At 43.2% G+C, this 12,904-nt stretch overlaps 1 protein-coding gene across 1 annotated transcript in view; it reads right to left on the bottom strand.

Moving 5' to 3' along the window:
• Positions 1-1,136: 1,136 nt before the first annotated feature.
• F10 (coagulation factor X) overlaps positions 1,137-12,904 on the bottom strand; it is a 33,680-nt gene continuing 21,912 nt past the window's right edge. Inside the window, exons 7-8 of the mRNA XM_054974640.1 lie at positions 6,788-6,905; positions 1,137-3,580 (exon numbers count right to left, since the gene is read on the bottom strand). Of these exons, the coding sequence (XP_054830615.1) occupies positions 3,018-3,580; positions 6,788-6,905 (681 nt within the window). The 3' untranslated portion in view covers positions 1,137-3,017. The remainder of the gene's footprint in view (positions 3,581-6,787; positions 6,906-12,904) is intronic.

The following is a 12,904-nucleotide window of genomic DNA, read 5'->3' as shown; positions in this document are numbered from 1 at the left end:
TGCCCTTGCATGCAAAAACAGCTGCCTCAGAGCTTCGTCTCCCTACTCCCCCTTGAAAAGAATGGCATACATGGGCAGCCAACATGAATGCAATGGGCCAAAACCAGAAATAAAATGGAACGCCCAGAACCAAAACTGAAATGAAACTTCGTCTTCATCTATACTATTTCAGGTTTGGAAATACTCTATTTTTAGGTCAAGAGCACTGCCATGGTAACACAGTATGCCCAACTATTTATGGCAAAACTTAGAACAATGTTTCCTCAGCAGCTGTCTCCAGGCCATTCTCCTACACTTGTGGTTCCTGTATTTATTTTTTATCACCCATGGGAAGGAGCCTCTCTTGAAAAATTCCACTAGGACTCTTAACACTAATACCTCACCATCAATCTGAGCTTGGAAGAAGGCAGCAGGTCCTCTCCCCCCAAAAAGTATCTTTTTGTGCTCAGAGCTGGAACAGTGCATTTGCTCACACCTCAGCTCTTCCAAAATATCTCTAATGCCAAGCTTCAATAAGGGGGTTAAAATGAATTATTCCCCCTTTCCCTCCTTTCCCTTTAATTGTTCCTCAAGAACCACAACATTCTATGCTTGCCCCAACATATTTAGTCCTTCCCAAATTATTTGGCTTTTAAAAACAGTTTTACGATGTCTTTTCTGCATATCAGAAGTGCACCATGTGTGTAAAATTCCCACCGTGCCTGTAGGTTGCCTAGTTTTCTGCTTTTCTAATTAATAGATGGACCTACTGCTTTATTATTCGATGTTATGTTCAGGGGCCTTGCAAGTCTGCCTAAGCACTGCACCTTCTGCCTTGCCCAGAACTGTTGCTGCTGTTATGGTGTCATCAAATGCTACGCATTTGGCTGACATGGGGAACTTTCAAAAAAAGCTATATTTGATGCCAAAGCTTTCAAATTGCATCTTAAAATCTCATCGCAAGATCTCAGAACCTTAGTGACAAAGGATGGAACTTCCCTATGGGCTTACAGAATGCAGAAGATACAGATGTCTCCCCTGTATTGCACATATATGACTTGACTTCACAGTAACAAACACAACAAAACACATTGTCCTTTATCATTGTCCATCCATTTGTGAATGCTAATGGATAAGAAGACAGCATTTTCCAAAAGAAACTTCTAACATATTGTTTTACTATTGCATACAGAACAAATGAGAATATGGAATTATGGAAAATATTGTGAAACAGAAGAAGTAAAATACATATGAATAATCCACCAAGGTTTTTTTTTTCAAAATTGACAGCCAAGTTGTATAGGCTTTATGGTGGTCATATTGTTTTTATCAGCTAGCCTCTTTGGAAGATAGGATTTTGGCCCACGACCTTAATTCCCTTCTGAAACTAGTTGTTGACCAAAGGCATGACTTGAGTGCCCTGAGGCATAAAGGATGCATTCCAGCATTTATAGAAAGTCTTTAAAATATGTATCAGATCTTAAGGTGGCAAATTGTACCATACTACACATTCATAGGCTCAACCACTGTGTCAAAAAAAAAAAGTCAGCTGTAGCGGTTTCACCCGCCATCCAAACCATTACATTAAACTAACTGTATGAACTGGCTGTGACTTCAGCTTCAGATATCACAGAAAAGCTAGAATCTAGGGGCCTTTTCAGGTGAATTGTTTTCCACATACGATCATTTATTTTGGATTAATTACATTAACCTCAGTGGGACTTAGTTTGTAAGTTTGTATGTACAGGATTGGTTTGTGTTTATGCAGGTATTGTTGATGCGGCACACCAGTCTTCCCATGCAGGGATATCAATACTTTCTCCCATAAGCAGGTGTGCTACATTTTAAATTTTTTCCAGGACACACATTCATTGTCATTGGGGTTGCTATGTAAAATTAGGTGGTCTATCACCTATTTTGGATACTATTTGGGATATTAATGGCAATGAATACTACTGTGGCTGTTTTGCTTCCTTCCTTTTTCTTTATAGACTTCAGCACAGAAAGTATCTCTTTAAAAACAAAGCAGTAAAGCTACCCCCTACTTCAATTCCGAAGCATTTCTCTGCTAATTTATGATGCTTTTGCTTATATTTAGTTTTAATTCAGCTAGTTAATAGGTCCGTGATCCTAGACTTCATCATTGGTATGTGATATATCCAGTGCTTTTTTTCAGGGGGTACGCATACCCCTAAACATTTTGTGAATCTAATGGGAGAAAGTAAAAATTTGAACTATAAAATGGTGATTTTCTTGAGTCAAACTGAGAGTACCCCTAAAACTTTTTTTAGAAAAAAAGCACTGTATATATCAGTAATGCAATATTACTTACTTTTAATTCCCATTGGTTATCATAGAAGTTAAGCATGTCCTTAATTCCTCCATTTAATCCATCTAAATTTAGGAGTCCTTATCTTGCTATAATTATGATGTCAAGAAACAAAGTTTTAAAGCAGGGAATTTATACTAATGTTAAAAATATTACTGAAATCTTAATTGTAAATAACGCACTGTCCAAGTAAATTAATTGCAGTCAAAATTTGTCCAAGTGCTAACTCAAATGTGGATTAAAAAAAAAACCATTTAGCTGAATTCACAAATCTGAAAAGTTTCTAAACTTTTCCAACACCCACATTTTCTGATATAAAAATGCTTGATTTAATTGTGATATCCTTTTTTTAAAAAGTACACCGAATCTCTCTATTAATGGTTGAATATTATCAGCACCTGATTGCTTTAAAAATGGAACTGTATCATCATCATTGTGATTCTATTCCCATATCCCTTTGGGTCAGTCAAAGGCTCCATTCAGGAGCTTGGGAATCAATTGAAATGGGTGACTCACAAGAGGTAAGAACTGAAACAACCCCCCCCCCTTCAAACCTGCCAGTATAAATGTGTGGGAACTCGACTATAGCAAGATAAGAGGCAAACTATGTGAAGAACACAACAGCAAATTGCAGTGACTTTGGAAGTTCTAAACAGAATTCACTGATGAATAGTCCTATGTTCACCAAAACAGGCAACAGCTGCCCTGTTTATGCAACCTTGCCTTGCATGGCTCGAGCCATAATTCTCTTGATCCACATTATGAATTTTGATACTTTTGTATAAACCCCATATTTTCCTGTTCTTGCGCACCCTTCTCCCCAGCTCACAATACCAGTGACAAAATAAGTGCCCTTGTATTCAGTTACATGAGGGCCTCCGCTGTCCCCCTGACATGCATCCTTTGCAATTGTATCATAGCCAGCACAGAACATATTTTCGGTGATTGCAAAATTGCTTGATTGCTTGCAGGTATTCCTATCGACATACGGTAGTTTAACAACTCGAAGCCTGGTGGACTGCCGACCTCTTTCCTGGATGCGTCCAAACCCACTAATGGTGCCTGTCTCTTGAGCCATTAAGATTTGATTTGCAAAGTCTGGAGTGGGAAGACATGCAGCAGTAACATTTTCTGAAAACTGGATGGGACTCTTCAGCTTAATGAGGGCAATATCGTAGTCATAAGTTTGCAATACAAATTTTTGATGCACAAATATTTTTTCCACAGCATAAAGTGTGCCGGTTCTTTCTCTTGCAGCGATGTCTACTTCCCCTGTGTGAAGTCAATACAGTAGAGTTATTATGTGATTGAATTATTGTGTGCTAATATGTTGGTCTTGAAATTGCTTAATTTGTTTTTAAGTAGAAGTGTGAGCATGTGTGTGTGAGAGAGAGAACGGGCCCAAAGACAAACATTATAAAAATGTACCATTCATAGGAGCACAAAAGCTGTAATGTCAGAGCCAAACACCCAAGACATGGACTGGAAAAATCAACTTTCAGGTTTCTCCAATCACAGAGAGGACTTGAGATCTCACATCACGAGACATCTCAGCTTTAACTTTGCATTGCTGTCATGATGAGTACAGTTTTGATGCAAGAAAGCTGGAGCTCCATCACCGGAACCATGCATATCTTAAACAAAAGCACATTGGAACAGGAGCTTTCCTGCTTCACCATTTGATGCTAGAAACATAAGCCAAGGAAATTGTTCTTTTTCTAGGAACAGGAATGGTGTGATATGGAGAGACTCCTGTGCTGGTATTTTTCCTATATTTCCACTTGTTCCAATCAGTAGCATAGATTTTAAAAGATAAAATTATTCTGAAAGAATGCACATGAGAACACTGAATTAAATGCATATTTAGTTCTTTAAAAGCTTATGTGAATGCACTCAACATACATTGGTCATACAGATTTTGAGGGCCTGGATCCTAAGAAACAGAGGGAGTTTCCCCACTCTCTATTGAGCTCACTCCCATCTTTCTTGATTGAGAGGTAACACTGATGGGATGCTGAGATCTCTATTGTGAACTCTACCCTATGGAATTCTTTCTGATAAGACACATCTGAGACTGTCTGCAGATTTTTAAAAGCAAATATTGTTGCCAGGGACCTTCCCCCCCCTTTTGTTTATGGAACCCACCATGGACTATGCCAACTTCCCATGGTGCCTTTTTGAGGCTCCACCAGAGACTCTGCTAGAGGCAGTATTGCCTGTGCCTGTTTCATATCCTCTCTGCTGTTAAGGACTATGTCACCTATGCCTGTTTCCTGCCACCTTGGACACCTACCTCACCTGGGCCCAGAGCCATACCATTAGCAGCACAGTGCCAGCAGGAGGGACCCTCCACGAGCCTGGCCAGGCACCCCCTGGTCAGTTCCCGTGGAGGGCCCCTTGCAGGACGGTGACTGGGTCTGCCCCTGCCACCGGGAAGCCTGCTAGCCAGCCCACGAGACGTGCCAAGGAAGAAGCCATGTTCCCAGGCAGCAAAGAACCAACATGGGCAGTTTACTCTGAGGCTGCCATCGCAAAACCCGACTCCTGTCACGACCACGGAGCCCAGCCTCGCCCTGCTATGCATATCGCTGGAAGCTGCCCTGGAATGGAAGCTACGTGCCAGCTGTCCAGAACACCTAATGGACACATCTCAATACAACCACCACATTCCAGAGCTGATGCCATCAAGACAAATCCAGCTTCCTGGCAGATTCAATCAACCCGCCCAGCACTCCCCTCCCCTCCTTTGTCCCCTCTTCCCGAGGTGTCACAATCATATATTCAGACACTAAAGTGGCCCATTAGCGATAGTTGTCGACCCATTAAGCCTTTGTTTCCCCTCCTGAGAACCACATGGAAGGCACTCGCCTCAGGGTACGTTTTTGGGTACTTAAGCAGGCTTCCCCTGCCATGAGGCGTGTGCCATTCCTCTCCTGAACCCCAACCGTCGCTCTGCGTATCTAGTGCAGGTATTAGATACCACCCCACCTCGCTGCTACGCCTTTGCTTCTCACCGTGATCAGGTACATATCACCCCGCTTCTTCGATCTCAAGTGGGTTACCTGCTAATGCAAACGGCTCTGTTTTCCTACTCTTTATTTCTTAGCTCGTGTATGTACTTTGCTTGTATGTGCTATTGTAGGCATACGCAACATTTCTAGCAAATACATTTTATACTTATTAGCCACTGACTCTCTTTATTGCACAAGTAATCTAGAAGACAGACTCTGGTATAGTTGGTTAAGATCCGTACTAATTTAACCCAGACTGCGCGCTAATTTCCCCATAAAATAACAGTTCTGGTAACAATAGAAAGGTTCTTCTGTTTACAGAAGTGTTCTTCTATAATTTGTTTTATAAGATTTCTGATTCATTTTAATATTTGCAGATTTAGTGATATACAAATATTTTGTATTTCTGCTTGCTACATTTTGGGTATGCTTAATATCTTTTATAGTTTTATATACGCTGCTTTTAGTACTATATGAAGAGACCAGCTAAAATGTAAATAAAATTCACCAGGTTATTATTAAGCCCATACTCCTGGCCTTAGGTTTAAAATGTTCATGCATTTGCCACAAATAATCTCTCCCTGAATTTCATAAAATTTAATGCTTACTTCCTTTTCCTGGCCCGATCCCTTAACTGCTGAATTTCACACAGAAATCAACAGATTTCTACTGGCTTGATATGATGGAGAAAAAAACTGCACCTACTGAACTTGTCAGGTAAGAAAAAAGTACATAAATATAGCTAGAAATAAGGGATATTTTTTAGGTTACATGCCCAAACTTTGATACAAAGTTTGTTTTAAATAAGCACGAAAGGGAGAATGCCATTGTATATTATTCAAGAAGAAAATATCTTTAGGATTAAAAGGAGAATTCATTTTATTTCTGATAACTCCTGTAAAACTCATTTATTCAGTATATCTAATAGTAAGATGTTGGCCCCCTGTGTGGATAACAAAAGCTGCACAATGGGGCCACCCAAAGACAAGGTAGTGGGACTCCCTATGCAAGCAGCAATATAATGTTTACAAGATGGGGACCTACAAGAAGTCATGGGGTAGGAGGGCAATTCAGAAATCTCACCACACTCCACAATTAATCAAACTGTAAATTAGCAAAAAAAAGAAAAGTAATACTAAAAGCCTTGTCTGATGAGGACTTGATATGTTCCAGGAATACAGAGTGTTGAGAACATTCTGACAGCCAGTTAAAGGAAAACAAAAGGTAATGGGAAATCACCTTGTTTGCCTATTGCTGTTGTTTTGTTAGCTATTTTGAATCTAAACAGTTAAGGTGGGATAAATCTTGAAAGAAAGAAAAGAAAGAGAAAGTTTTGAAGAGTGTGGTGGTATTTCTAAATTCTTCCCACTTTCTGGGGACTCTAAGGCCCCAGCTTATAGGTGTTATGTTTAATTAAGTATCTCTGAAAAGTCATTTTTAAAAACCTCAAATGGTTATGAAGACCTACCTAAAATAACTTTAATTGATTTTGTTTGGTTTATACAGTGAGCTGCAGTGAGCACAAAAAACTGGTTCAAAACTGTTCCTCCACAAAACCCATCACCATCTTCAGTTATGAGAAGTGCCTGAAAAGAAACAAAGGTATTAGAAAAACAAGATTTGAAGACTGAAAAAAACTTTAATCATAACTTTTATTTTATTATTTATTTATGTTTGTTGTTTCTAGAGTACCTACAAAAATCAGATGCTCTAAATTAAGCAAAATATAAGACACAGGCCTCACCCTCAGGTTTCCAAATTAAATACAACTCAAGACATACAAGGGAAGGAAGAGACAAAAACTTGCTTACTTCACAATCCTACCTCAGGACATATTGGCACATGCAACGCATCCTAAAACCACTTGGGCCAGTTTGGTGTAGTGGTTAAGAGCAGCAGAACTCTAATCTGGAGATCCAGGTTTGATTCCCCACTGCTCTGCTTGTAGCCAGCTGGGTGACCTTCGGCTAGTCACAGTTCTCTGGAGCTCTCTCAGCCCCACCTACCTCACAGGGTGTTTTGTTGTGGGGATAATCACACTTTGTAAATCACTCTGAGTGGGTGTTAAGTTGTCCTGAAGGGCGGTATATAAATCAAATGTTATTCCTGTTGTTGTTGAATGTTACCATTTTCCCCCAAAGCAATGAATAGTGGGCACGAGTACAGTATTCTGGTGAAATTATTCTAGACGAGTTTTGACAAAATAAAACAAAGGAAGCTAATAATAAAATCAAACTCCAGATTACTGGAATCTACCATATTCATATTTCAACTAAAGTCATTGATCATATTTAAAAAGTAGATTTTTTTAAGAATGCAAAAATTTGGTATTAGTTGTATATTTTTTGTTCGTTATGTATGTTAATTGTCTAGTGAAATTCTGAGAGGGATTTATTATTGTTAATAGTTGTTTTGGTGTTTTACTGCCTTATGTGACTTGTACATTGTAACTCCTGTAAAAGCACCTTGCTATAATTCTTAGAAATGGCCTGTATTATGCTGCCTCCCTGCTTCAGGTTTTGTCTTTCAAAATGGTTTTGCTGCCAGTTTGTCTTGTAATACAGAAAGACTTAGTTATAAATGGCAGAATGACAGAATGATCAGCATGTAGGGGTGGCTGTGAGGTAAAAAAAGGGATCCTATATTCCAGATGAAACATTTGTTTGGTTAGCCCAAAATAGAATTTATTTATAAGTACAGATGCATAATGGTTGCAGAGTATTAATGAGCATATTGGTTTCAGAATAGGTTCATAAGCTTGGTGGTTTCAAATTAGGTATAGATTCTTAAATGTTCACAGACCCTATTACAAAGATTAATTTTCCATACAGTTCCCACTTAGGATAGAAATAATAAACAGACCCATTCATAAAGACTCATTTTCCTCACCTCTTCACTAACAGAATAAGAACTCCCTTTACCCACTCAGATACAAATTCCTCAGGCTTTTCCACACAGACACAGTTGTCCAGGGTCTGAGGCACAGCCCCCAGCGTTGCCAGGAGGAAGCATGGGGAGGCAACTGGGAGGCAGCCATCAGAGCCAGAACCTGCCTATGCCAGGGGCAAGGGGCGAAGGTCCAAGGCCCCAGGGGGCTAGAAGGGGCAGGGTGAGGCCAGCTAGCCCCACCATCCAGGGAGAAGGTGTTACCAGAACTGCTCTTTATTATAATGGGGAATTAGCTGTAGCAGTCTGTAACTTAAAATTAAGCGCGGATCATAACCTATGTATACGGAGGTCCCGATCCCAGACACTCTAGTGAAAAAGAGGCAGACAGCAAATAGGTTCCAAACACGTGTATTCAGTGTGGCGTAAGCCTAAACTTGCACAAGCATACAAGAGAACATACAAGATCTAAGAAATACAGAGTAGGAAATACAGAGACGTTAGCATTAGCTGGTTCCCAACGATGATAGGGGGAATACTCACTTATCCTGAAGCGAAGCAGAGACACAACAGCGAGGGGGGGTGGCCCAATGCCAGCACTGGAACCACAGATGGACAGCAAGGAGGTCTGGATAGGGAATGGCCGAGGCCACAGACAGCGAGGGGTTCTGGACAGGAATGGCCTAAGCCCCGAGTGGTCTGGGAGACCAGCTTAAATACCCCAAAACGTACCCTGGGGCTGGTGCTGTACTTGGTGGTTCTCACAGTTTAAAACAAAGGTTCTAATGGGCTACTGAATGGCTTGGATGGGCCACTTTGGTAATCAGATTGTGATAAGTGACACCTCAGGAAGAGGGGACAAAAGAGGGAGGGGGAAATCCAAGTGGGCTGAAAAGATGTTCCAGCGGACAGGGCTTGTCCTGATGTCATCAGCTCTGGAATGCAGAGGTTTCTTTGAGATGCATTCTCTAAGTGCTTGGGATGGTCGGCACTTAGTTCTTCTCCGGGGTGGCTCCTAAGATATACAGAGCGGGGCGAGGGGCTCTCGCTGCGGACGTGGTGTGCCCGCTTCGCCGAAATGGCTTCCCAAAGCAGTCTTCCTCTCAGGGTCTTCTGGCTGCCTAGGAACATGGATGCCGGCTGGGCATAGCTGGGGCTGGTTTGCAGGTTGCCCGGTAGCGAGGGCAAGCTCGGGGACCGGCCCGCGGGAGGCTCCAGGCGGGAACTGACCAGGGAGCACCTAGCCAGGCTCGCTGGAGGTTTCCCCGGCAGGCGCCCGGCTGCTAGCAGCGGCTTGGGCCCATATGAGGCAGGCTTCCATGGAGGCAGCGGGAACAACACTTTAAAACACAGTCCAAAGCAGGGAACAGGCACGGTCCGTGGCAGATGGCAATGCAGGCACGGGGCACACTTGTAACAGAGTCCAAACACACACTGGGAATTCCAGATACAGGTCAGGGCAGGGCTGCCCAGAAAGAGAGTCCTTTGTGCAGTTATCCAAACATGGAGTCAGTAAACTACACAGTCTATTACAGCAGCAGGGTAATTGACACGCAGGCAGGAAACTGACACGTGTATCAGAGCACACACGTGCAAAGCAATCTTTGTGCAGCAGTGAAACAGTAACGCAGGAAACTTTAACACAGTTCATAGCAGGCTTTAAAGCAGGGGAGGGGGCCTACTTGGCAACAAAGGCAGGGAGCTGAGCAAAGTAGAGGGAGAAGGCCAGGGCAGGGGAAATAGGGACCCAGCAGCTGCCCAAGCAGAGCCCTTACCTGAGGAGGAGAAGCCACCCCAACAGCTCAGAGCCATGCCCCAGCCCATACACCAGCCAGAAGGCAACAGCCAGGCTCAGGGAGTGCCAGAAGCCAAGCAACCCCAGGTAGAGCTGCCACAGGCATTCTGGGGGAGGAGCTGGGCAGCCAGCCAAGAGGCTGCAGCTGGGCCTGCATTCAGCAATCAGCAGAGTCAGGGAGGCTTGACAGCCAGGGAACAAGACACAGCTGGTGCTGGTCAATGGAGCCAGATCAGCTACCCCAGCTGCAACTACTTGGGGCAGCCCAGATCCAGGCTGAAAGGAGGGCGGGGTGGGGGAAAGGAAGCCCTATAAAGGATGGCTGGGAAGAGCCCTGGGGTGGTGTGGAGTTGGAGGAGAGCTGTGCATGAGCAGAGACTTGGAGGAGAGTTCTTGGATGAAGGGATGGTGGAGAGTGCAGAGGGTGAGCAGGCCAGATTGAGCAGGCCAGCGAGTGGACTGAGAGGGAGACTGGGTGAGACATACTGCCCCTCCTTCCACAGAGCAGGGCCCTGCAGCATCCCTGGCACCCCTCTGATGTCAGGGCCAGTCTGGCTGATGCCCCGCCCAGCAGCAGAGACGGTGAGTGCTGACAACAGTGAACCTGACAGACTCCCTGATAGACTGACTACTTTCCTGCAACACTCTGACTAAAAACTGTAGTTCACTGCTAAAGTACCCCTAAAGTACACCTACCATCCAATCATATCACGCTTCATATACCCATCCAGCCCTCCATGTTGTTTTAGAGTCCTATGTTTTTAACCATGATGACAAATAGGGATGCTAGGTCCCCTGGGGCTCAAAGCAGAGGGGGAATGATGGGAGTGTGCATATATGCACTTCCATGTCACTCTGGTGATGATGTCATTCCTGGCATGACAAAGAAGCAATGGGTTGCGCTAGGGGCTAATTTGATCAAAATCAGGCCCCAATGCTAAATTGGGGGGGGGGGCAGATTTTTACTAAATTGGCCCCTGGTGTGAGCTTGTGCTTCTGTGCTGCGCTGGGAATAACATCTTCCTGGCATGATAAGGAAGTGCTCCAGAGCATGTGGGAGTACACTGTGGAGATCCTGGGCCTGTTCCCACGCCTTTCTCCCCTGCTGGCCAGGAGAGAGGAGGATGGGAGCTGGGGATCCCTCACCCACACCTGGAGAATGGGAACCCTAGTGACCAATATTCAAATCCCTCCCACATTAACCAGCAGACCCTGCCCCCAAAAAACTATTTATAGTTGCCATATGCAAAAATTGTAGGTGAAATGTTGAAGATCACTGCCACAATGGTTCTTGATAATAGTTCATTTATATACCATTGTTCCAATCCAGACAGATTAGTGGCTACTCAGAGCAGTGAACAAAATCAGTTTTTATTATCCTCACAATACATCTGAGGAGCTGGGGCTTAGAGGAATAACTATAATCTCTAATATGACAAATTGTTATTTAGTTATTGTTTATTTTATTTATTTCATATATTTGTTTACTTCATTTCCTTTCTACCAAGTGAATAACTAAAGTGGCTTACTTTGATCTCACCTCCATTTTATCCTCACAAGAACCCTGTGAGACAGGTTGGTCTGAGTGTGTGTGTCTGGCTCAATGTCACCCAGCAAGCTGATAGAGGATGCAAACCTGGGCTTCCCAGATCCTAGTCTGACACTCTAACCCTTACACAGCACTGTCTCTCATTGTTTGATTGGAACATTTAAGTTTGATGTAATTGCTTTATTAGTGTTTGATTTAATAGTTCATTGTTTCAGATGAGACTGAGAGGAGAGAAGCAAAAAAATTGTACTTCTCCACTAGATTTTGAAAACAAGTTAAGTGGTTTTCACATTTGACTGTAACCCTGTGCTGTCTGAGGGCTGTAACCATCAAGAGAAAAACCCATGCATCTCTGTCCATCCTCTAAATGCACTGCAGGCTCATGCTGCTAGCCTCGGTTTACCTTGAGGCCATGAAGGAAAGGAGAGAGAATTTAACAGAGAGCCAGTTTGGTGTAGTGGTTGTGGGACTCTAATCTGGAGAGCCTGGTTTGATTCCCCACTCCTCCACTTGAAGCCAGCTGGGTGACCTTGGGCTAGTCACGGCTCTCTGGAGCTCTCTCAGCCCCAACCACCTCACAGGGTGTTTTGTTGTGGGGATTATAACATACTTTGTAAACCGCTCTGAGTGGGCATTAAGTTGTCCTGAAGGGCGGTATATAAATCAAATGTTGTTGTTGTTATAACATGGCCGTTTCCAGATGACTTACCTTCCCCTGGAACGTCGCGCCTTGTTGCGGTGAAAATGCGAAATATCGCATTTCCTCTCGCGAATTTTGCACGATGTCGTGCAAAACTCACGAGAGGAAATGTGATATTTCGCATTTTCACCGCAACGAGGTGCGACGTTCCGGGGGAAGGTAAGTCATCTGGAAACAGCCCATGTCCCCTTGGTTTCACTATTTGAAACTTGCTTCCCCGACGTTTCTCTAAAATGTTAACAGCAGTACAGGGGTGCCAATTTCAAACAGAAGTTCTAGGGCTACCCTTTCCCTGCATGACCCTGAGGCAAATCAATGTTGCACATGTCTGCAATGAGCATCGTGAAGGGGCCAAAATTCACAACTTCCATTTCATTATCTTCAGGAAAAAAAACATAAGTAGTGATTTTTCAGCAGGTATCCTGAAGGGGGTGCTAGAAAACTCCAGTTTATGTGAGGGAATCCATTTGTGGTTCTTGGGATCCCATCTATTACCGTTTAATTCTAAGTGGAGTTACTGCAGTCTAAGCTCATTGTTTTCAATTGGCTTAGACTGGAGTAACTCTTCTTAGGATCATACTGTTAGACCATGAACTACGGCCTTTGGAGAGTACAGCTCCAACAACTTTTTATAAAGTGGCCATTAAGGGTGGAT

Source organism: Eublepharis macularius, chromosome 3 (genome assembly GCF_028583425.1).
Source record: "Eublepharis macularius isolate TG4126 chromosome 3, MPM_Emac_v1.0, whole genome shotgun sequence".
NCBI lineage: Eukaryota > Metazoa > Chordata > Lepidosauria > Squamata > Eublepharidae > Eublepharis > Eublepharis macularius.
This window is presented reverse-complemented; position numbering and strand designations above follow the sequence as displayed.